Raw genomic sequence first — 25,851 nt, 5'->3', positions numbered from 1 at the left:
TGAGCTCTATACATTTTGGATGTTAACCTCTTATCGGATATGTCATTTATGAATATATTCTGCCATACTGTAGGATGCCTTTTTGTTCTGCTGATAATGTCCTTTGCTATACAGAAGCTTTTTAGTTTGATGTAGTCCCATTTGTTCATTTTTGCTTTTGTTTCCCTTGCCCGAGGAGATGCATTCAGGAATAAGTTGCTCATGTTTATATTCTGGACATTTTTGCCTGTGACTTCTTCTAAGAGTTTTATGGTTTCATGACTTACATTCTGGACTTTGATCCATTTTGAGTTTACTTTTGTGTATGGAGTTAGACAATAATCCAGTTTCATTCTCTTACATGTAGCTGTCCACTTTTGCCAACACCATTTGTTGAAGAGGCTGTCATTTCCCCATTGTATATCCATGGCTCCTTTACTGTATATTAATTGGCCTTATATGTGTGGGTTTATATCTGGGCTCTCTGTTCTGTTCCATTGATCTATGGGTTTGTTCCTGTGCCAGTACCAAATTGTTTTGGTTACTGTGGCTTTGTAGTAGAGCTTGAAGTTAGGGAGCGTAATTTGCCCAGCTTTGTTCTTCCTTCTCAGGATTGCTTTGGCTATTTAGGGTCTTTTGTGGCTCCATATTAATTTCAGAACTATTTGTTCTAGTTTGTTGAAGAAAGCTGTTGGTATTTTGACAAGGATTGCATTGAATCTGTAGATTGCTTTAGGCAGGATGGCCATTTTGACAATATTAATTCTTCCTACCCATGAGCACAGGATGTATTTCCATTTATTGGTGTCTTTAATTTCTCTTATGAGTGTCTTGTAGTTTTCATGGTATAAGTATTTCACTTCCCTGGTTAGGTTTATTCCTAGGTATTTTATTCTTTTTGATGCAATTGCGAATGGAATTGTTTTCCTGATTTCTCTTTCTGGTAGTTCTTCATTAGTGTATAGGAATGCAACAGATTTCTGTGTATTAATTTTGTATCCTACAATGTTGCTAAATTCAGTTATTAGTTCTAGTAGTTTTTTGGTGGATTTTTAGGGTTTTTATGTACAATATCATGTCATCTGAAAATTGTGAGTTTAACTTCTACCTTACCATTCTGGATGCCTTTTATTTCTTTGTGTTGTCTGATTGCCATGGGTAGGACCTCCAGTACTATGTTGAATGAAAGTGTGGAGAGTGGGCATCCTTGTCTTGTTCCTGAACTTAGAGGAAAAGTTTTCACCTTTTTGCTGTTAAGTCTGATCTTGGCTGTGGGTTTGTTGTATATGGCCTTTATTATGTTGAGGTACTTGCCCTCTATACCCATTTTGTTGAGGGTTTTATCATGAATGGATGTTGAATTTTGTCAAATGCTTTTTCAGCATCTATTGACACAATCATGTGATTTTTGTCCTTCTTTTTGTTGATGTGGTGTATGATGTTGATGGATTTTCAAATATTGTACCATCCTTGCATGCCTGGAATAAATTCCACTACTTGATCATGATGGCCACTCTTTTTGATATGTTTTTGAATTAGGTTTGCTAATATTTTGTTGAGGACTTTTGCATCTATGTTCATCAGGGTTATTGGTCTGTAATTTTCTTTTTTTGTCGTGTCTTTGCCTGGTTTTGTTATTAAAGTGATGCTGGCCTTAAAGAATGAGTTTAGAAGTATTCCCTCCTCTTCTGCTTTTTGGAAAACTTTAAGGATGATGGGTATTAGGTCTTCTCTAAATGTTTGATAAAATTTAGTGATGAAGCCATCTGGTACAGGAGTTTTGTTCTGAGGTAGTTTTTTGATCACCAATCCAATTTCATTGCTGGTAATTGGTCTGTTCAGATTTTCTCTTTCTTCCTGTGTCACCCTTGAAGGGTTGTATTTTTCTAGAAAGTTTTCCATTTCTTCTAGGTTACCCAGTTTGTTAGCATGTAATTTTTCATAGTATTTTCTAATAATTCTTTGTATTTCCATGGTGTCTGTTGTGACTTCCTTTCTCATTTCTGTTTCTGTTCATGCATGTATACTCTCTTTTTTTCTTGATAAGTCTGACTAGGGGGTTATTTATTTTGTTTATTTTCTTGAAGAACCAGCTTCTGGTTTCATTGTTTCTTTTACTGTTTTATTCTTTTCAATTTTATTTATTTTTGCTCTGATCTTTACTATGTTCCTCCTTTTCCTGACTTTGGGCCTCATTTTTTTTTCTGGTTTTGTTAATTGTGAGTTTAGACCATTCATTTGGGATTGTTCTTCTTTCTTGAGGTAAGCTTGTATTGCAGTCCCTTTACTCTTAAAACTACCTTTGCTGCATCCCACAGGTTTTGGGGTGTTGAGTTGTTGTTTTCATTTGTCTCCATATATTGCTTGATCTCTGTTTTTTTTTGGTCATTGAGCCATTGACTATTTAGGAGCATGTTGTTAAGCCTCCATGTGTTTGTGGGCTTTTTTGTTTTCTTTGCATAATTTATTTCTAGTTTCATACCTTTGTGACCTGAGAAGCTGGTTGGTACAATTTCAATCTTTTAAAATTTGCTGAGGCTCTTTTTGTGGCCTAGTACACTAGTACATGATCTATTCTGGAAAGCATTCCATGTACACTTGAGAAGAATGTGTATCCTAATGCTTTTGGGTGGAGTGTTCTGTAGATGTTTGTTAGGTCCATCTGTTCTAATGTGTTGTTCAGTGCCTCTGTCTCCTTATTTATTTTCTGAATGGTTTATCTGTCTATTTAAGTGAGTGGAGTGTTGAAGTCTCCTAAAATGAATGCATTGCATTCCCCCTTTATTTCTGTTAGTATTTGTTTCACATATTTAGGTGCTCCTGTGTTGGGTGCATAGGTATTTATAATGGTTATAATTATAAATTATACTTGCTGGACTGATCCTTTTATCATTATGTTATGTCCTTTTTTGTTTCTTGTTACTTTCTTTGTTTTGAAGTCTATTTTTTCTGATACAAGTATGGCTACTTCTGCTTTTTCTCCCTATTATTTGCATGAAATATCTTTTTTCATCCCTTCACTTTTAGTCTGTGTATGTCTTTGGATTTGAAGTGAGTCTCATGTAGGCTGTATATAGATGGATTTTTTAAATCCATTTTGTAACTCTATGTCTTTTGATTGCTACATTCATTTCATTTACATTTGAAGTGATTATTGATAGATATGTACTTATTGCCATTGCAGGCTTTAGATTCGTGGTTACCAAAGGTTCAAGGACATCTTCCTTACTATTTAACAGTCTCTCTTAAGTTGCTGATTACTCTATTTCAACACAGTCTAGATATACTTTTTCCCCTTCTCCTTCTTCTTCTTCCTCCTCCACACATATATTCTGCACTTTTTGTGGATCCCTTTACTGATTTTGTGAGTGGTTGATTTCTTTCATACTTGCTTGTTAATTAATTGGTCTACTACTTTTACTGTGGGTTTATTTTTGCTGGTGACAGCTATTTAGCTTTAGGAACATTTCCATCTAGAGCAGTCCTTTTAACATATCCTATAAGGCAAGCTTAGTGGTGGTGAATTCCTTCCACTTTTATTTATCTGAAAATTGTTTAATCCCTGCTTCTAATTTAAGCAGTATTTATGCTGGGTGGAGTATTCTTAGTTTGAGGTCCTTCATTTTCAGTATATTAAATATATCATGTCAGTCCCTTCTGGCCTGTAAACTTTCTTCTGAGAAGTTTGCTGAAAGCCTGATAGGATTTCCTTTATAAGTAATCTTTTTTCTCTCTCTGGATGCTTTCAATATTCTCTTTGTCCTTGATCTTTGACATTTTGATTATTATATGTCTTGGTATTATCTTCCTAGGGTTCCTCGTGTTGGGAGATCTCTGCACTTCCATGATCTGAGTGTCTATTTCCTTTCCCAGTTTGGGGAAGTTTTCAACAATTATATCCTCAAAGAGAGTTTCTGTCCCTTTTTCTCCTTCTTCTCCTGGTACCCCTATTATGTGAATATTGTTCTGTTTGGATTGATTACAGAGCTCTCTTATTATTCTATCATTCCTTAAGATTCTTTTTACTCTGTTTTTGGCTTCATTGTTTTCTTGCTCCCTAATTTCCAGATCACTTACAACTTCTTCAACCTGTGTAAGCCTACTATTAATTCCCTCCCTTGTATTTTTCATTTCAGATACTGTGTTCTTCAGCTGAGTGACTCTTTTGCAGGTCATCTGTCTTTTTTGGGGGGTCCTCCCTGAGATCTTGAATATTTTTCTTTACATCCATGAGCATACTTTTATGCTTTTACTTTGTTTATGACTTTTACTTTGATGCTTTCACTTTGTTTATGACTTTTACTTTGAAGTCTTTTTCAAGAAGATTGGTGATTTTAGTCTCACTCAGCCCTGTTTCTGGTGTTTTGTCTTGTAGTTTTGTTTGGATCAAATTTGTCTGCCTCTTCATATTTTTAGTGTTTCCTGTGGAATAAAGCTTTATGGATGAAGTGCCATCTAGTGCCCAGAGCTCAATACATTTCACTTTCCAGTGCAAGAGCCCCAGCTGTTGGCATGCAGTGGGTGGGGTGCCTTTCTGTCTTGCTTGTAGTAATCTTATTTCAGGTGGGCTGTGTGGGCCATCAGCTGATTGCATGTGCTGGGAGAAAATTTGGGGCTGTGCCACTGGGGTTGCTATGGGCAGAGCCACTCTCAATCCAACCTCCAGCAATGGCGGTGGCTGTAGGCAAGCTGGATCAGTGCCTGCTGGGAGGAAGGAGCTCCTGGGGCTGGCTCCTGCAGTACTTCCCTGGCTGGGCCAAGACAGGAAAGCTGGGTCTCCCTCTGCTTACCCAGGAGGAAAGTCTGACTCCACTGGTGGCAGCAGGCCATGTGCTACAGGGAGGAGCCTTGGAGATGCATTGCCAGTGAGGGGGATGGAGCATTTGGAGCTCCTGAGAGCTCCTGTCCTGTTGGGCTGAGGGTGGCTGGGGATGTATTGTCCATCTGGCCTTTCTCCTGAGCAGAGAGCTCTGTGTAATCCTTGCTTCTCTCTCACTTCTGGGAAGTCTTTCAAACTGCCCATTTTGCTTTTGTCTCAGTGGGGCCAGTAGAGTATGCTTGTTCTCTACAAGTGGCTGGAATCTCAGCCTCCTCAGGTGTTCTGCCCATCTTTGTTGTCCAGCCCCACTAATCACCAGAGCACCATGTAACATGGGTTTGTGTTCCTGGAGCAGATCTCCAGGCCAGATGTTCAGTGGTCCTAGGCTCCTACTACCTCCCGCTCTGTTCTTCTTCCTCCCACCTGGGGCTGGGAGTGGGAAAGAGCTTGGTTCCCTCCAGATCTCAGCTGTGCCACTTTACCCTTTTCTGTGAGGTCTTCTCTTCTTCCCCAGATGTAGGGAGTCAGTTCTGCTGTCTTCAGGTCATTTTCACGTTTAGTTGTATTTGCTGTATTTTCGTGTCCTATGTGATTTTGGGAGGAGGTCTCTGCCTTGCTTTCTTACTCCACCAACTTTTTTCTAGAATCAGAATCTGTCTGATGTTTTAACAAGATTATTCTGACTTTCAGACAAATAACTGATTAAAGGACAGTAGGAGAGGAGGAGGGAGACCCATTAGTCAGCTTTTGCTATGTAAGAGACAACCACAAAACTCCAGTGGCAAAGAAAAATACATTTTTATTTTATGCTTTAGGGTTTACACTTATCTATGCTAGGCTCAGCTGGTGGTTCTGTTGACCTCAGGTGGGTTTGTTTATGAGTTTAAGGATCAGAGGGCAGTTGGCTGACCTAGGCTGCACCCACATTGGTGTCTTAATTGGGGTATCTCTCCTCTTCTTCCTGAGACAGCAGGCTTGCCTGGGTAGTGCTTCTGATGATAGTGGAAGAATACAAGAAAAAATGTCCTCCTAAGGCCTAGGCTCAGAAAGGACTGCACTGAGACTTCAGTCTCATTCTATTGTCCAGTGCCAGTTGCAGTGAGCAGTCCAGAATCAGCATATGGAGAAGTGTGCCACTGGAGAAAATCAGGGCAGGAAGAGGTTTACCAAGACAGCCGTAATATTTTCCTTGCTTGATGAAATTTTAGGCAGGTTTCTCCCTGACTTCAGGCCTATGACATCCTTTTCTTAAATCATTTGCTTTAAAACACTTGTAAATTCTTTTTCATGCCCCTTTGAGAGGTAAATCTTTAAAAAAGCTCTTGCTAAAACTGAAGGAACAAAATGGCAGCAGACTCAGAGACTCCAAGAAGGGACTAGTGGTTACCAAAGCGGAGGGGTGTGGGACGACAGGTGGGGAGAGAGGGAGAAGGGGACTGAGGGGTATTATGTTTAGTGTACATGGTGTGGGGGATCACGGGGAGAACAGTGTAGCACAGAGGAGGGACATAATGGATCTGTGGCAACTTGCTACACTGATGGACAGTGACTGCATCGGGGTATGGCTGAGAGAGACCTGTCACTCTCTCTCTTGTTCAGTCTGTTAGGAACATACTAGTATCCTTGATATTTCTTGAACACACCAAGTATAGTCTAGTCTCAGGACCTTACATGCTCTTTCCACTCGTTGGAGTTACCCAAGATACTTGCGTGAACATACCACACTTTTTCACTTCCCAGAAATTACTTCTTCAAAGTCACCTCAAGAAAGCTTGTAATATGGGTAAATGTAGCAACCACATTGTTTTTTCATGTGAAACCATCTAAAGAGTGTATATCAATCATACCTTAATAAAAAAAAAATAAATAAATAAAAAATAAATAAATAAAAAGCTCTTGCTAGTTTCAACCCAGGGAGGTCTTTCTCCAGGACCTGGGGGCTGTCCTTTTGAAATGTAATCATCAAAGAAAATTGTGACCTTATCCCCAGTGTCTCTGGGGGATAGGAGCCTAGCTTTGAGGAGCACCCGTTAGCACACAGGTGGCCTAGTAAGGGAAAGAAAGAGACTTTGTTACAGGCTCAAACGCCCCTCCTAGTGGTCGGCCTATCCCACTAAGCAACTTGAATACTTATCCCTGTAGCTTCTTGTCTCAATGCTTAAAAATCTCCCAACTTTTGTTTCAGTGGAGTTGAGTTCATGCTGAGTTCTGGCCTCCCTCTCCTATGGCAATAACCTTGAATAGTGTCCCCCTTGCCTGTTTAACTTTGCCTTGACAGAGGTGAAGAGAGTGAATATTTTGAACTATAGTTTCATTCACTACAGAGGCTGTTACAATAATCTAGGCTAAAGGTGATAAAGATGTGCATCAGGGTGATGAAGGTGAAGAGTGGTCTGTTTCTAAGTGTATTTTCCTTCTGACTGTTTATCTATCATCATCATCTTTATCTCTCTAGAAACAACAGGATTTGTCTGATAAGGGAAAAAAATGAATTAATGAATATATTTTTTGTAAATACTTTTAAGTGGAAGGATAAAATTCTATTAACTGAGGCAGCACCATGAAATGAGCCAGTTTTGGGAGAATGTGGAGCCCAGTTATGAACAAATTAAGTTTGAGTGATTAATATTAAATATCTAAGAGAATCTGTTGAGGAGGCAGTTAGATATAAAATCCTGGAGTTCAAGGCAGTTCAGGCTAGACATATACATGTGAGAGTCAAGTGAGGGTAGGTGGTATTTAAAGCTGTGAGAATAGTTGGATGACCAAGGAAAGAGTACAGATAAGAAAGAAAAAGATAATGCGAATGACTAGACCCTAATTTTTCATTATTTAGAGATCAGTGAATAAACGGGAATTGACAAAGGAGACTGGGAGGTAGTGGCCAGCCCAACTGGAGGTAAACTAAACAGTCATGTCCTGGAAGACCAGGGGAGGAAGTTTTTCAAGATGTTGATAGTCTGTGTCACATGGTCCTGAGAGGTCAAGTAAGGTGAAGATGGAGAATTAACCATTGGATTTAGCTATTTGGAGGTTATTGATGACTCTCTGATGACCTCAAAGGAGTTCTTTTGAAATACTTTCTTGATCATTCTAGAACTCAGGAAGCATCTTCAAAATCTATATCCTCAGCTTCTGCTCGGAGTGCTTCACTGCTATTCATGCTCTCCTTGAAGCATATTTCCTCTAAGGTCCCTGTACACCTACAGCTCCTCTCATATCCTTAATATTTTTTCCCACTCCTGTGAGACTGAATATGGGTTAGGTATCTTTCTTGTTCATTGTTACCTATTTGTAACCATTGTGCATCTTCCTTCCTTAAATTTAGCCCATCTTTGAAGCTGTTGCTCTACCAACCATTTTTCCTGCTATGAACCCTCAGGCCATTGTAGCCTAAGACCTGTCGCTCTCTCTCTTGTTCAGTCTGTTAGGAACATACTAGTATCCTTGATATTTCTTGAACACACCAAGTATAGTCTAGTCTCAGGACCTTACATGCTCTTTCCACTCGTTGGAGTTACCCAAGATACTTGCATGAACATATTACACTTACTCACTTCTCAGAAATTACTTCTTCAAAGTCACCTCAAGAAAGCTTCCTCTGAATACCTAATGACAAATAAGAAGTCTCCACCTTGACTCTGACAGTCCTTGTCTTCAATGAACATTCTTCATAGTACTTATTACCATCTAATGTGTATAAAATTATTTATTTGTTCGTTGTTGGTATCATCCCATTAGAATCTAAGCTTCCCGAGGGCAGACACTGCGTCTTCTTTCCTCCTGTATTCACAGTACCTAAAACAGTGCTTGGCATAAAGTTTTTGAGAGATTAAGTAACTTCTCTAAAGTCTTCCAAAAGTAAATTAACAGAATAAAGATTCTATCTACAAATGTTCAATTAAAAATGTATCTCTTTAACTAGTACACTCTACATTGTTTTGGCTGTATCATGGTGATGCAAGACCAGTTAGTAGGTAAATGATGCAGTATTAATCAGAGTCCAGCTTGCCAGAGTGAGAGGAAGGTGTTGAACATCATCCATCTATAGCTTTAGGGCGTTGGGACAAAGGAGCAAAGTTCCAGGCAAGAAGTGGCTAAAAGAGATAAGGGTAAGAGTGAATTATTCTAGAGCAAGTGAGTGACACATTAGGAGACGCAACTGATGGCCTGCTTGGAGTACCTAAAACCATAAGATAAATTATGGCACGTTACCCAGGGGTGTTAATTTTAGTGATGGTAAGTAGTTAAACATTGTGCACATGAAAACAAACATGGATACTTTTGAATATAACGTAAAAAATCTTGATTTTTATAAAGATAACTAGAGGTCTTCAGAGCAGTTTTCCTTTTTGACGATGATGCCCTTTAGTTTTGTGACCTGGAGATCTGACTTAGGTATTCACTTCCTTTTGTCATAAGGAATAGTTTGCTGGAAATAGTTGAACATTTGTAGAACACTGAAACCAGACAAAGATATTAGGAGAAAAAAAACAACAGGACTATTTTGCTCCTAAGTTGGAATAAAACAAAAAATACTAGCAAAACAAATTAAACAAATAAAAACAGATAATAAACTATGAATAATTTGAGTTTATGACTGGCAGGCCATGAGATTTCATATCAGAAAACATATATGTGCAATTTACCACATTAAAAGATTCAAAGAGAAAAAATAATTATTTAATTGGTGTAGAAAAAGTATCCAATTCATCATAAATTCTTGATTCAAAAAATTCGATACTTATTAATTGAAAGGAACTTTGAATCTATGAAAGCCCTGATATAAAATACCTATACTAAACATCATAAATATGGAGAAATAAAAAGCATCTTCTTTAAAACCATGGACAAGACAATGATACCTTACATTGCAACTTTAATTCAACATTTTACCTGACATATTAATCAGCACAGCTCAGGAAGGAAACATAATGGCGTCATAAATAATTATTTACAGATGGTGAATTTGAAACAATAGAAAAGTTGGTCAAGGTAGCTGCATTTCTATACACTAGCAACAAACAGCTACAAAATGTAATTAGATGGAATTATAATAGTATCAGCACACAAAATATCTATTAATATCTATGAAAAAAGGATTCAATGTCTTTGTAGTTATATTTATGAAACTTTGTAAAAAACATTAAAGAAGACCTAAATAAATTAAGTTACATGTGAAATCCAAGGATAGAGAAGTTTAATACCATAAGGATGTAAATTGTCTCCAAATTAATCTGATTCAATACTATAACAATGAAAATTCCAACAGGGCTTTCATGGAAATTGGTAACCTGATTTTATACTTTGTTGGGAAGTGTGAATGGCCAAGAATATTCAAAATTTTCATTATTTTCTAAAGAAAAGTACGGGGTGGGATTTACCCAAAATAAAGCAAGATATATTTTGAAGCTGTAGTAATTAAGACAGTATGAAACTCAAAATATATCAATCAATGGAATGGAATAGAGCGCCCCCAAAGAGACCCACACATTATGTGCATCACTGGTATAACAAACATGAGGAAAAGAAGAACAATACATGGAGCTGGGCAAAAGTTGTCCATGTGGTAAAAAATAAAATTGGATTCCTATGTCATGCCATATGCAAAAATCAGTTCAGAATGAATCGAAATCAAATGTCAGTATTTAAACTATAAACCTCTTAGAAGAAAATTTTGTGAATATTTTTCATATTTTGGCATAGAGAAGGGGCCCTTAAACAATATTCAAAAAGACCTAATAGAAAAGAGGTACACCTGACTTTATTAAAATTGGGAACTTGCGGTCATCAAAAGACACCCCAAAGAAAGTGAAATAACAAGTTACGAACTTGGAGAAGAGATTTTCAATGAATACAGCAGGCAAAATATTATATAAAGAACTAATACAAATCATTAAGAAAAGTAAAAACAACTCAGAAAAATGGGCAAATATTACAAATGGAAGGGGAATGTCTGTATATGACAATAAACATTGAAAAGAGGTATTCAAATACATTAGTGGGGCCAGAGACCACTGGGTGATCACCAAACACATTTCCGCTTCTTTCTGTACACATTGCTAAAATAAAATTTCCAGTATTTCCTGTAGATAGGAGTGAACATATGAGTGAGTTCTAGCCAAAGGAATGAGGGTGTACACAACTTCCAAACCTGGTTCCAAGAACTCCTTCATACATAATCCTCTCTTACACTTGTGTTCTTGAGGCCACATGTGGGAGATAGAAAACCTCCCATCGGTGTGGGTCCCTTTATGACCCTGTGCAGCAGATTCTTTGCCACCTATCATGGGTAATATGGGAATGTACATTAGTCAAAAATAAAGTTATTTTGGTAAACCATTGAACATTCGGAGTTTCTTATAAAAGCTAGCACTACTCTAAATAATACATTAATAATTAGGGAAAAGAAGATTAAGATCACATGTGAATCAATATAATCTCATATATTTTGTTTTATGTTTATGATGACACTGAAAATTGGCATAGTATCTCTGAACACTATTCTGCATTATCTGATAAAGTGGAAAATTTACATACCCTGTAACACAGCAGTTTCTCTCAGGATATACTCAAGAGAAATTCTTGCATGTGAACACCAGAAGAATGTTCATGATAGCAAGGTTCACAATGTTCCCATTAGCAAAAACCTGTCAACAATCCAATTGCACAACTGCAGGAACAGTCATGTTGTATACAGCACATAATGAAATATCATACAGTGGTTAAAATTAATGAACCTCAACAATATTGTTGAGTCATAAAATATGAAACAAAAAAGAAGTCTAAACGATTCCTTACATCATAATGACTTTTTGTAAAGCTAATAATAATATGCACATAAAAACGAGATGGAAATGTGTTTGAAAAACCCCATTGGATTGATGAACACAGGAATCAGCGTGGTGATTTCCTATGTTGGGGAGACAGAAGGACAGAATAGAAGACTGCATAGGTAAATACAAGCTATTACAAAGGTTTTCATGTTGGTTAATTTCCTGGGTGTTATTACATTTTTATATATAAATAAATAAATAATAAAGCAAATACATAAAAGAGGACCATTTATGTACCAGTTACGAGAGTGTCTTATGAATGAAAGATTTTGATTCATTCGGTTATTTGTCCCTGAAATAGGAAATTGAACATGGACTGTGGCTTGATAGATAATCAAATATCTGCTCTCTCAGACTCACTGGCTGGTGGTGAAGATGTCTGAGGGAATCACGGGGACCCTCTGCAGGATACTTGGGCTGCTGAATCATAAGTGATAGTCTCCTTGAGCACCTAGAGTAAAAGTGAAGGGTGAGGTGCTCACTCCATTCTTACTCAGCCTTTGTTGGGGGTGACTCCAAGTGAAGTAGGACTAGCCAGAGGCCAAGGCCACCAAAGGACACAGCTTCTCAGGGCAGAGGGTGGTAACCGCAGGGAACTGGGGAAAGGCTCCCTATGCCTGGTATTTTCAGTCAAGCATCGGTGCTGATCTGTGGACATCTGAGGGGCCAGGGGTCAGTGACTTTGGCCATGGGACCACTTCCCTCACAGAGAGAGGATGGGGATTTGTAAGTAAGCCAGAGCCAAGGAAAGTGCAGTTTTGATGTCATATGCCTTGGCCACAGAAAATTTGAGGCATCTCTCCCCAGCTTGAGCCTATATTCATTCACACATTATAAATCAATAAACAGGTTCTGAGAAATTAAATGGCTTGCCTACATTCAGTTTCATTCAGCCAATTGAAAAGCCATTTTTTGGATGAAAGTCTCAACTTCAAATTGTCCACAGAATGCTTCCCCTATCGTTTATTGCCACTGAAATACATAGTGGGGACCTTATTTATTATGTACAAGAATTTTGTGAGAGGGATAGTACTGCCCCATTCTATAGGCAAAGAAATTAAGGTACAGAAAGAGTAAGAAATCTGTACAGATTTGCAAAGCGTATTGGAAGTAAAGTCAAAACTAATCCAGTGGTTTACTAAATTTCCATTGCTTTAAAAAAAAACAAACCGCAGCTGCCCCATAGGGCCATGTTTCTCTGCCCTTCCAAGGATCCAGCAACCTGGACTCCCCCCTATAATGAACTTAAACCACAGTGCACCTGTTCTCTACCTGCTTCCACCCCCACCCCAGCCCGTGGGGCCTCTTTCAGAACTTTTACAGAAGTGTCCCATCATCTTGGGGAAAATTTGGGATGTCTACTAGATGTCTGCATTTCCTGACTGTGAAGGTCTGCAATCTATTCTGTTGTCAAAGAGGAAGTGTTGCAACCACAGTTCTCCTTTCTCAAAACAGAAGGATTGTGGTTTCCTTTCTGTTGCCTAAATTCTGGGGCTTGCCTTTGGTGTGGAATTCTGTTTATTCCTTTATGTTCCACACACTCAGCCTCTCCCCACTCCTCAACTGCAGCCTTTATTCTTGGCTAACACCATCAAAGAACTTACATCCCCACAGAGTACTGATATAATTCCAACATCCAGTCCTCCCCAGACACAGGTTACTTCTGGTAACCTCCTTCAAGCAAGTTCTAACACTTAATATATATTATCTCAGGTTTTAAATTCAGCTTCTGTGCAACAGTAAGTGGCCCAGCTAATTAACCAAAAATTATGAAGGCTAGGGATCTAGGAACAGAGCTCTGTATTGTAATAAAAATAAAGCAATAATTTACTTTGACATACATCTAATGATATACACAGTCACTGAGGTACATTTTTATACATAAATGGTGAGCAGTTTACTTAGGTGACTGTGATTTCTATTTGTTTTATATTATATTTCCTTACAGTTTAATTCTTGTTATTCAAAACACACAGGCATCTCTTTTCTCTTTTATGGACTGAGGGAGGGCATGTAGCTCATGTTTTCTGGCAAGTGCAGGGAACAGCCAGGGTAGCCAGCATTGCCCCAGGTCTGTCTACCTTCTTGCCCTTCTGCCATTACGGCCGGTATGGCTCCATTTCTTCCCACATATGATTTCCGCTTGTCCTTGGTGTTCCCTTTCTGCTGTATGCCCACTCCTTGTCCATGCCCAATATTTCCTTGAGTGGTCCTCCTTTTTTTCTACTCCTGGGGCAGCTGGACCAGTCCTGGGCAGTGTGATGCCGCCCCGTGCAAGGCTGTGGGCCAGTAGGCTGTGCCTGGTAGCAGGGTCTCTCTGGAGCTGAAGGCAGGAGTGTGCTGTGACTGCTGGAGCCCAAGAGACTATTCCAAATTGTAAAATATACTAAAAAAATATGACCAGGTCATTGAAATCCACAAAAATGGAGATTTAAACCCAGACCAAGAAGCCTGAGTGTCTGTCTCTTCAGGGCTTTGTTGAAGAACAGACACTCAGTTGGCTTGGCCATTGTGGCTGTCTGCTTGTGTCCAACGGGGTTCTTAGCAGATTCCTGCCCTGGCCAGACCCTTCTGCATTCCCAGGAATACTGCTGTCTCTCTTCCAAGGCTGGCTGCAGGAGCCCTGCCCCAGGCCTGGCCTCACTTAAGACTGAGTAGGGCCCCTCTGCTGTCCTACCAGGGTGGGTGTGAGGAGCATGTGAACAGGGCTCTTTTGGGAACAGATGTGAGGCCACAGAAGCTGAGTTCATCCATCTTCTATCCTTGCTGCTCCCTAAATAATATCCACCCTTGTTTGGCCCAAAGATTTTCCCCTGGTGGTATGGCATGTGCTCTGAGGATAAAGCAGACCCTGGCAACAAGCCAAACCCTACTGAGCAGTCCTAAATGCTCAGTTCTGTAGAAACAGACCTCACCACTATACAGCTGAAAGGCCTCCATAAAACCAGCCCTGTTTCCTGGAGGTGGCTAGCTTCCAGTCCCCCAAAGCTATGGGCAAGGACCTCTCCTAGTAGACAGGTGGATGAAGCTATCATTGGTTAGACACCCTGTGCATATACAAAAAGGGCCACACATGTGACTCTCACAGGAGATGGGGCCCTGGGGGAATAGCTGCCTCCGCATGGGGAGTTCGTCTCAGTTGTGTGTCTGCAAGCCTGTTTGTGTGGAGGCTGGTACGTGAGCCCTGAGGATTCACTGGGGAGCTGTGTTAGTCACCTATGGGGGATTTACACAGTAATTTGATGTTCCGTCTTTTCTGGACCAGTTGCAGTTATAAATATTCTCTTTGCTTTCTCCATAAGCATATCTGTTGTAATCATCAGAGGCCACCAAGAACTACAGTCATGTGGCCCTCTTCTCGCAGATCCAGCGGTAGTTGACATCACATGAGGCAGCATCGTATGTCTTTGTCAGGCCTATGGTCACACAGTTGAAATGCAGACGCTGATTGACAATGCTAAGCAGGAACAGAAAGTATGGTGAGGACCCCTGGTCTCAGCCCTAGCTTTTACTCATCCCAGCCCCTCTTCTATCCCCAAATCCAGCTCTGAACTCACCCTTTCCTGTCAATTCTCCTGTTATGGACCTACAGTCTTGGATGAACTTAAGTCACTGTGCTTGGTCAGAAACATCTCCTGGGTCACCTGTGCCTCTTTCTCCCAGAAGTGCTGGTTTAGTATTGTATGTAGCATGTTCACAGCTGAAGGACTGAGAGGTGGAGGAAAGAAAGTTCTCTTCCTTTGCTAGGCACCAGCTGGAGAGCAGTGAATTCACTGGCCTCCTCCCACTTTTTTTTTTTCTGTCCTTAAGTTCCTTTCAGTCTATCTGGAAAGAGTCTGGTTTCATGGAAAGGTCACAAGTTTTGGAGTCAAGTAGATGTGGGAACAAACTGTGGTCCTACCACTTCGCAGCTTGGTGATAGTCGACACATTTCTAAATCTCTCATCCTTGATTCAACTGTCTATTAAATGGGGGTTAATAAAAGCTTGTACTGTGGCATTGTTGTGAATACTGCAGGAAAGGACATGGGAAGTGCTCCGTGCCTGGCATTTAGTAGACACTGAGTGAATATTAACTTCCTCTCTGCTGTGGGAAGACCGGTTTCAGGCTGGGGAACTGACTTGCTTCCATGTCTGACTCAAACCTCTTAATGTACACTGGGAATGTCCTGTTCTCTGTCAACACTTGAGTCCACGGAATGATACATAGCAGATAGCTCTTGCGTATTAAAGTTCATAGTTTTAAAGCATAGACAGTTGCTCATAGTGACCTAAAGAAGCCACATCTAGAGAACTTCTAAGAATACAGTAATTCCATGTGACCTATGGGTTAAAAGAGACTTACAAGGTATATCAAACAAATGGCATTTATGTGGATTTGTTTGGATCTTGATTTGAAGAGAATAATTTGTTGTATGAACACTCCTCTCTCTGCTTAGAAATGTTGGGTATTTTCCAAAATAAAAGTTTACAAAAATTGTGTCTCTGGGAATAAATGGAGGAAAGGAGAGGAACAGAACAAAGAGCCAAGTTTCAGTCTTTGTTCTTTCCAAGAAAAACCCACTGAATCTCAGGGCTGGTCTCTCGAGGCAAACCAAGATCCTTAGAAAAATGTGGAATATTCACGTACTTGCCATTGAACATGGAGTTGTCAATCCAATACCACCCTTCCTCTGCATGCTGGTATAATAAGCCAATAAAATATTTCTCAGCTCCAGTTCTGTCCTGGAGAAACTCCTAGAAATTAAAGAAAAAAATAAACAGCTCAACAAAAAGTTCTTTCCTTCTGCCTCCCTTATGCCAGTGGGCCCATGACTGTAGCTGATTCTGGGAACACGGAGGGCTGACAGGGGACTCTGAGGCCAGCCGCCACTGGTACCCAGCGTTAACCCGAGAGAACTAGTTCCCCATCTGCACAGAGCTTCAGGATCCCCTGGAGGGCTTGTTGAAACACAAATTGCTGGGCTTCTGGTTCAGTAGGTCTGGTGCAGGGGACCAAGAATTTACATTCCTAAGAAATTCCAGCAATGCTGATGCTGCTCTCTGGGGGCCAGACTGGAAGATGAAGGGAGGGGGGCACTGTACCACCGAAAATAGTTCAAATGCTGCTTTATTTCACATGCCTCTTCATGTAGGATTGTTTCATTGCCAGAAATTTTACACTCGAAATGAGCTTGCATCAAGTGAATTCCTTGAATACTTAGCAAGGAGATTTAAAAGTGTGTGGATAAAGCAGGTAATTCCATGAGAAATCATCAGTGTGCGTTGAGTACTTGCTAAATTGACAGTAACCCATGACATCTTTGTTTCTTTATTAAATGAATGAATCACAAATCACTCCAGCCAGAAATCTGGGAGTCCCTGGACTCTTCCCTGTACTCTTCACACACCTCCAACAATTAGTGGATATCCAAGTCCATTTGGATGTTCTCTCCATCCCCATGGCCATGGCCTTTATTCCTCCTTTCCTAGTGAAATACCTTGAAATATCTCACTTCATTATTTTTTAAAATTAGTTACCGTATTTACTCATTTAACAGTTTTGGCGTGTCCTTTGTGTGCCAGCCATTGTTTAGTGCTGGGGATGTGGAAACAAATTGGTTTCTCCTTTATGATCTAAAAGAAGGTTGGCAAATTATAGCCAGTGGGTCAAGTCAAGATTGTAGCCTGTTTTTGTAAATAAGGTTTTAATGGGACACACCCATTCCCATGTTTACATATTGTGTCTGGCTGCTTTTGAGCTGCAGTGGTGGTGGTAAGTAGTTTTGACAGAGACCTTATGACCTGAAAAGTGCAAACTACATACTATCTGGCCCTTTAAGGAAATGTTGGCTGACCCATGGTCTAAAACAAGGGTTCTTAACCCTGTTCTTTCTTGCTGGAAGTCATGGTTGGTTTCCAAGGGGATCTGTGAAGCTCTTGGAGTTTTATTCAAACTATTGTGCTTATGTCATGTTTCTGGGAAGAGGTGCATAGATTTCACCACCACTTCTCAATGTCAGTGATCCCAACATGCTGAAGATCCACAGGCCTAATAAGAGAAGATAGATGTGTTACCCAGCATAGTGAGGTGCCCCCAGTGCAGTGCTAGAAAATCTGTACTAGGTGTGGCAGAGGCAGAAAGGAGTGATCCGTTCTACATGGATTTGGGAAGATAGCTGTTTGTCAGTCAAGTGCTTGTGGTTGGTGGGTGTCAGTATAAGACTTCCTGGAAGAGGGAGGATCAGATCACAGGCTGACTGCAGGGCACCCTGGGGCATTTGAGGAGCTACATGTTCAGTGTGCTTGGTTCAGAGATAGAAGGAGGGTAGGTTGAAGGACAAAACTGGAGAGAAGGCAGGGGCTGGACTACATGAGGCCTTACATGCCATGCTTAGGAAACTAGACTTTAACCCATTTTAGTTTGGAAAGTGGCACAGAGAGTTTAAAGCCTTAGAGATGTTCTTATGTTCGGTCTGTGGAGGATAGGTAAGAAGGGGCAGAAGAAGGGAGAGGAGAAAGAGGAATTCTGAAGAAATCCAGCTGAGAGCTGAATGGTTTGCTTTGGGAGTAGAGAGAAAAGTCCCAGAAAGCTGTCAGCATGCGGTCTTGGGTGACATGACTAGTCACTAGTACTTGGAACACAAGAGGGGGAGCAGCTGAGGTAAAATATAATTGATTCAGTTTTAAACATGATTTATGGTGCTCTGGAAATGTTGAAGTGGAATTTGATATACTGTCTGGTCTAGAGAAGGCCAGCTGGAGAGGGCCGAGCTGGAGACGCAGATTTGAGAGTCATCAGCAAACCACCGGTGTGGAGAGCTTTTTCTGGGAGAGCGTGAAGCATGCGTGGTAGAAAATGCCACGGACGGCAATGGAGACGCACTGAGACTTAAGGGCTGAGTGGTGGACAAGAGGCTGTCAGCTTCTGGTTCCACTTCCCGAGCCCCTCTCCCCTTCTTTTCTTGTCTCTTTTCTTCCTGCTGTCTTGCTCCTGGTTTTCTACCTTAAGACATTTTTCCTTCCCGCCTGGGTACTTAGACCTAGAGGACTGAGGTGTTCTGACCGCAGCTCTTTGTTGGGCACCTATTGCCAATATTCAGGGAAGACTCTCTTACAAATTCTTCTCCTTTATAGGAGGATGTTTTAGAGGAGGAGTAAATGGGTCGAGCGGAGGGAAGCGGAATACTGTTGTAGCGCAACGCCTAGCACCCCGCAAATGCTTAGGATTTCAAGGAGAGGCAACCAAAAATAACTATGATTTAAAAATTGATTGAAGTGTGGGTTTTGGAGTTAGGATTTCAGCTCAATTCTTTAGGTGTATGACCTTGGCCAAATTTTTTTTGTGTGTGTGCCCTTGTCTTCTTATATATGAAGCATGGATAACACTACCTCATCAGACTTGTTAGGAGGATAAAAGGAGATAATAAAAGGTTTTTACATAGCACTACCTATGTTTATTATCCTAATTGTACACTGCAGTCCCACTTCTATGATCTGATTCTTTGTTGTTCATATTGCTTATTTTGTTAATTTGTATTTTCCTTATTCATGAGGCTGATTAGGATGATATATGAACAGCTGACATCCATGAAGTGCTCTGTTTTTAAACAACCTTTGTGCACATCAGCTCCTTTGGCCGTTCCCTGCACTTCAAATGCCCTGGCTCACCCCCGGGTCACTAGTCCACTGCTGTGTCCCACGGGGAGACTATGGAGCATGGCTTTCTCTAGCTTAGATGGACCCGAGGAACACTCCCCACCACTGCTGAGAAGAGTCTCCCCCTCCAGATTCACAGCAAGGAGCTTGAGCCCCCCTGCCAGCCGCCTCCGCATCTCTCAGGCCTGCCCCACCCTGCCCTGCCGCTCAGATTGCCCCATCTCCGCCCACGGCGGCTGCAGCAGGCCGCCCGCTTCCCTGCACCATTTCAGTGCCCTCACCAGTTTCGCTGGCGTGTTGACAAGAGCCAAACTGGATCCTTCCGCTTCACAGAAGTCCCTGCTTTTGTTCCAAGACAATTCAGAGGTGGACAGGAAAAAACATCTTCCTTCATGAAGATCCCACCCTCTGGGGCAGACTAAAGAAATCAAGAAAAGAGAGTACGAGATTAGTGGTTTTGAGTGTCAATCCTGGAACCGAGTCATGAGATAGTGGGACATGGGTCTCTTTATAACAATTATGTTGATACAAATCATCCTCAATCCAGGAAGAAATTTGACTAGTCTAGTCTCAGTTTTCCTGTCTGTAACATGAAGGGATTGAATTAGAAGGTCTTTTTGGCCCCTTTGAGGAAAAAAATCCATAAGAAAGGAGACAATGGGAAAAATCTCTAAGAATTCAGTACTTAAGGACCAGGGGCTGGAGAAGGGATTATTTCCATGCACTTTACCTGCTCCGTAGCTTTCTGTGGGAGCAGAGCTGCTCCCGAAAATCTGTGGAGCTGAAATGAAAGGAAAATCTAAAAGTAGCTTCATGGTAAACATAACACACAAACATCAGAGAAGCTGTTCAGGCTCTGTGACTATTTCCTCCGGACAGTGCAGATGACAGGGGATTCTTGGCCACTCTGTGCTGGAATTTTTCAGGTATTTTCTTTCTTTGAATCTTCCATCTAACTAACTACTACCATTATTTGTCATGCCCAATACCCCAAGTCCTGTTTCATGTCTTTTTTTTGGTGTGGCAGTAGGTCTGAAAGACCAAGAAAAAGCAGGGAGATAGGAAGAGAAACTGGTGAGTTTAGTGCCAGAAGGGAAACCTCTCTCCTTGCTCATCTCTTCCATTGGCAGTATTAACCCCACAGAGCTGTGGGAGGTGCCCTTCCAGGCTCCACCCAGCATCTCTGCTTTCTCCCCATTTCAGGTACCCAAACTCTACATGAAAATGCATAATCCTGACAGGAAGCTCTTGACTCTTACTAGCACTTGGCAGCTCTAAGGATTGTGACTAACAAACTGGTTTTAAGATCAGTAGAGATATTGACAGACATGCAGCAGGTGAACATTCTAGAGATTTCCTAAGGGCAATGAAGAGTCCATTTATTTCTTTAAGTACAAACAAGGGGATTAGTAGGTCTCCATGAGGACTCATTTTTCCTGGGAACACTGGCTGGCTGAGCAGTGGCTTCAGAAGCTGGTCAAACCTCTCCCCAGTGGCCCAGTTTTTCCTCTGTTGTGGCTGAAGATCGCTTCAGTTGACCCAGACGACCAAGTAACCATTTATAATTATATTAGTGAAGCATAACAAGTTAGCATTCACTTTTTATTTCAGTCCCCAATTCAAAGGCTCTTTGTAATATATAATAACCTGATTTACGTTGGGATTATAACTGAACAGAACTTCATGAGCATTTCCACCATCTAGCTTACTGTACTGGGTGCCTCAGACACAAAGATAAACAAGACTTTATCTTCCTCCTAAAGATGTATATGGTAATAGGTGTCTTAAGAGGTCCTTAAGAGGAGGTCCTGGGGAAAGGTTCAAAGTGAAGGTGTGTTTATCTGGAAGAGCCAGGCCCCAGTCACCGCCTCATGCCCCGGAGCTTCTAGCATTGGGCCTAGTGCTTTAGGGATGATAGATGACTGATACCTCCTGTTTTTATTTGTCTTTTGTGGTTGATCTAGCATAGTGCTTGGCACACAGAAAGGCGCTGAATACAAACTTTGATTTTTTTGTGGGACGTGGGTTTCTTTGTAATATTTCCTTTAGCTGTACATGTCAGAGTGTATAAAGTCCTTTCACATTACATTACAGTGATTACATATAAATCAACCTCGGAGGAAAACTGAGGGTCAGAAATTTCATTAGTCTTCTATATGGTTTCCCTTCTATAAAAGGAGAATTAATTAGAACACTTTTTTTTTCTGGGTGTGCTGCATTTATTTTTCTAGCTTTATTGAGATGCAATGGACATGGAACATTGTGTAAGTTTATACAATATGTAAGGTGTAAGACTGATTGTGATGATTTGATACATCTGTATATTGCAAAATTATTACCACACAAGATTAGTTAATGCCTCTACCACCTCATGTAAGTACAATTTTTTTGTAGCAAGAACATTTAAGATTTACTCTTAGCAACTTTCAAGTATATAATACAGTACAATTAATTATAATCACATGCTATACGTTAGATCCCCAAAACGTATTCATCTTATAACAATCAGCAGGTCTTTTCTTATCCTTCCTGCAAAAGAGTTTATTGGGAAAGGAGTCCTTGAGAAAGGTTGTTAAGAATTTAGGACATAAGAATTGGAGAATGGAGAGGAAATTATTTTTGTGCACATTACCTGTTCCATACCTCTCTGTGGAAGTGAAGCTGGCTTTATTTTCACCCAAAATCTGTGGGACTGCAAAAACAAATTAAAAAAAAAACAAAGAAAGAAACAAATAAAAATCTGGCTATTGATGCAGCCCCAAAAGTGGCTGCAGGATGAACACCACAAAAATCACTGCAGGGGCTGCTGAGCCCCGTGACCATGACTCTGAAACGTTGAACTCTCTTACTCGGGCCAGTGAAGATGTGTATATGTTTTTGTGAATATGTTCATCTATTCATATTCATCTTTCCTTCCTGCTCTTACATGATAGGAACTGTGCCTTTAGATCGGGTCGTGAGGAAGACACCTCTTACCCAAATGCTGCCCCCTGATCACATTTCCTTCCTTATTTCTTTTCCCTACTGGCTTCTGGAGCTGGAGAGGGTTTTTCTTAGTGCAATAAAACCCTTTGACATAAGTCCTCTTTTTCTAAGCATTTGGATGAAAAAGTTTCTGTGTACGTATAGGGAAATTTCTTCCTCAGTAAAATCCCATTACCCTGTAAAGAAGCTCCTACCTCAGCCTTATCATTGCATCGAACCGGAGCTGTATTTCACATTTTAGCTAGAGTAACAAGCGCTGCCCAGGATTTCAGCTCAGATTACCCAACTAACTGTCCCATGGCAAAAGCTCCGTGTGGGCTGTTCACCATCAGACAGAGGCTGATGCTGCAGCTCCAGGGCAGACTGAGGAACCTGGCCCGCAGTGTGCAGGGGAAGGAGAAGGGCATTGTCAATTGCCCTCAGACTGGGTCAGGTGCCATCAGGTGGAAAGACTGGGACATTTAACCTTTGCATTGAACCTTGCATTCTGAGAGAAGACAGAGAACAAGGCAATACAGCATTGGGGTAAGAGGTTGCTCAAATACTCACAATAAAGCAGAAATAAGGTCATCCCAACAATTTTAAGCACCACTATGAAAAGCCCAGAGATTAGCATGTGCCAGTTCATGATGAAGATGAGGCCTGTGGGGATTAGAGCACAGTACCACTGTTAGAATCTGGGGACCAGTCTGTGCAGCAGGACATACACGTGCCTCTTTCTCAGAGCACCCCTGGTGGGCTCAGAAGGCAGGCCTGCCATTGACAGATATCAGGAAGAGACCCAACACATGCACAGCAGATGGATAGGATCTTGTGCTGATCAGGAGCCTTTGAACTTAGCCTGCTGCCTCTCCCTCACCCACCCCTAGCTCTAGGCCCCAGCCCTGTCTCCATTTATGGTCTGCTGAGCTCATGAAATACATCCTCTCCTGAACTTTGAGAGACCTCAGCCTTGAAATGACCCTTGCTCCCTAGGACCTTCATTGGTACTCTTGGCCACCCTGACTTCATCTGTCAGAAGTCGCAGTCTTTAAAGACTGTCAGGACTCTGCCAGACAGGACAGGTGTCCCTGAAGCTCTTGGCACTGGGAAAAGGCCAACAATCTGTGCAGAGGGGACAGACAGACAGACTCACCTGTTCTCCCCGTAAGGCTGGCGTGGTTTGAGTGGGGTCTTCCTGGGCCTCTTGCTTGGTGTGGTGGGTGGGCCCTTCTCCTGAGATTACCGTCCTGCTCAGGCCCCCAGCTTCCTTCCTCACAGTCCCTCTGTGTCGGCAGTATCCCAAACACTTGTTCCTGTTCAGCGCTCTTGGCAAAGGGAGGGGGTGGGGCCAGGAAGGGGAGGGCATCGATAGCCTCTGTTCAGGAAGGTTCATGCCAGAGGGGTTGTAATACAGGGGAACATCGTTAGGAGAATTTGGAAAACAAAATACCTCAACAGACTCACTCTTTCTGTGTGTCTGAATCTTCTTGAAACACAGTGGGAAGAAAAAGTTGTAGAATGTTAACAAATGGGAATCTGGGCGGAGGGCACTGGGAAATTATACTTCCCTTGCAACATTTCTATGTATATGAAATTACATCAAAATAGAAATTTTAAGAGAAGAAATCCAACTTAAGTCACTCCTATTAGTGAGCAGATCTCCCAGGGCTCTGTGTGCTCCCATGTGGTTCTGCATAATACCGTCCACCATGGACTCCTCCTCTCTGGCCCCTGCTGCTCACCTGCCAGACCACGTGCCACGTGAGGACAGCGACTATTCAGTATTTCTTGAGCATGGCCCTCTGCTATATAAAGGGGTGTGGTGAGGGTGAACACTCCTCAAGTCTTACTGGCAAAGAGTTTTTTATGGCATATTAAATTTGAAGTTTCCCTTTTATTATATTTTCACCAATAAAAGAGCCACATGTACTCATTACAAAAATGTCTAGGAAATATTGCAAGAAAAACTGAGACAAGAAAAAACATCCATTTAAGTTCACACATTTAGCTATAGTCACTGTTAACGTCTCTGGGTGTGTATGCTTTCTAGATAAGTAGGCAAGTATAAAGATAGATAAAGATAGATGATAGATAGGTACTGATTCATTTAGAAAAATGGAATTGTATTGTATTGTATTGTTTTGTAATCTATGCAGTGTAGATTAAGTTAACAGTATATATAATATCCATAAGATATTCTTCCATATCAAAATAAAGACTTTGGTAATGTGTTATTTAATATATGTATAGTGTTCAGGTATAAAGATACATGATTTATATAACAATCAGATGACTGTGATTCTTCTAGTAAACTGTAGTGCTTAAGAAGAAAAATTTTAAGTTAATCCTGCATTTGATTCCTGGCTCTGTCATTTACTAGCTGAGAGGATGGTAGGGCCTGGCAATATTTCTAATCAATTAAAACTTTGTGTAATATTCTTTCTGCAAATTAACAAATTTGCTGTCACAGTTTTCAATAAGGATAATTTAAGAGCTAGACCATGTCTACAGGTATTGATTCCTGATTAGAAAAGTTCACACTCAAATGACCACACTGAAGTATGAATGGTAACTATATAACTTCAAATGACCACCCCCTACTTTATAAATAAAGTTAATTTATATTCCTACATGTTTAAAAGTAAATTGCCACTCAAACATTGTGACAACTCAGAATTCACAGAATGCCCAGGGAGCAATTAGAAGGACCCTGAGTAGAACTCTATCTTATATACCCCCCGCCTGCAGGGTCAGGGTCTGGTGGTGAGGGGTGGCTGCGGGGCCTGTAGAGGGGATGCTTTAGTTGAGGGCCGTCGAGTTCTGGAGTCAACCAGAACCAGCATGGAAACACTGACACTTGGCGCCCACTTTGTGCAATGACTCACTGAATAAACTAGAAGCTGTGTTGCAGGCTAGTCATCCAAGTGAATAAGGAAGACATTACCCTGTGACTACCAAGCCGCCACAACACTGCGCAAAAGAAACACGTGCTAGCACTCAGATTTCCCACTCAGGCTGTCTCTAGTCTGGCAAAACAGAACCAGAGGGAGAAAACTGCACCCCTCATCTTCCTTTATGAAGTCCTGTGAAATCTGACTCTTCCAGTATCTATCAGGTCCCATCATAACTTTGAATGTGGGAAAAACTCTCTATTCTCCCACTTCATAATGCAATGTAGAGGGGAAAAAACAGTGGATGTGTGGGAATGTAGGAACTCAAAATAATATTAGCACTGTGAAGAAGGGCATCCCATGTGTGTCTGTGGAACAAAGTCATTATAAAACACAGGAGATGGTAGAAAACATCTGTATGTATTCATTGAGGTTTTAGAGAACACTGATTATGACCTAATATCATGAAATGCGCAAAAAAAATGCTTTGAACTCAACTGTGTTCTCTTCAACTAATTTTTAAAACATCAGTGGAGTAAAAGGTTATGAAGATCAGATTAGCTACTATAGAAAAAGTAAGAATATTTTGAACATATTACTAAACTATTAATTCAGAATTCAGAGAAAAAGGAAAAAAGAAGTAAATGCAATTATGTCCAAACCAGCAGACCTTTTACATATGCTATGGTTTGCAAAAGAGAAAACACGAAAGTTTAATAAAT

General features: G+C 40.9%; 1 protein-coding gene across 3 annotated transcripts; it reads right to left on the bottom strand.

Moving 5' to 3' along the window:
• Nucleotides 1-8,519: 8,519 nt before the first annotated feature.
• Nucleotides 8,520-23,530, bottom strand: CLEC5A (C-type lectin domain containing 5A). Of its 3 annotated transcripts, none has more exons than XM_073238319.1 (7): nt 23,392-23,530; nt 22,806-22,898; nt 21,904-21,963; nt 20,002-20,052; nt 19,553-19,689; nt 16,264-16,370; nt 8,520-8,895 (listed from the first exon to the last, which is right to left on the bottom strand). In XM_073238319.1, exons 2-7 carry the CDS (start codon nt 22,882-22,884, stop codon nt 8,844-8,846), a joined length of 486 nt encoding a protein of 161 aa, XP_073094420.1. In that variant the 5' UTR covers nt 22,885-22,898; nt 23,392-23,530; the 3' UTR covers nt 8,520-8,843. The 3 variants fall into 3 exon arrangements, with proteins under 3 accessions (XP_073094420.1, XP_073094417.1, XP_073094418.1); XM_073238316.1 differs by lacking the exon at nt 8,520-8,895 and adding an exon at nt 9,387-15,091; XM_073238317.1 differs by lacking the exons at nt 8,520-8,895; nt 20,002-20,052 and adding an exon at nt 9,387-15,091.
• Nucleotides 23,531-25,851: the final 2,321 nt, after the last annotated feature.

This window comes from Manis javanica, chromosome 6 (genome assembly GCF_040802235.1).
Source record: "Manis javanica isolate MJ-LG chromosome 6, MJ_LKY, whole genome shotgun sequence".
Lineage (NCBI taxonomy): Eukaryota > Metazoa > Chordata > Mammalia > Pholidota > Manidae > Manis > Manis javanica.
This window is presented reverse-complemented; position numbering and strand designations above follow the sequence as displayed.

What these genes read in the sequence shown, in the direction of transcription:
- CLEC5A (XM_073238316.1), bottom strand. Translation starts at nt 22,884, where the DNA reads ATGAACTGGCACATGCTAATCTCTGGGCTTTTCATAGTGGTGCTTAAA. An exon ending in TCAACACGCCAGCGAAACTG is followed by an intron (nt 16,371 to 19,552) that starts GTGAGGGCACTG and finishes TTTAATTTCTAG; the next exon opens with GAGTTTCTCCAGGACAGAAC. An exon ending in AACTCCATGTTCAATGGCAA is followed by an intron (nt 15,092 to 16,263) that starts GTACGTGAATAT and finishes GTTCCTGCTTAG; the next exon opens with CATTGTCAATCAGCGTCTGC.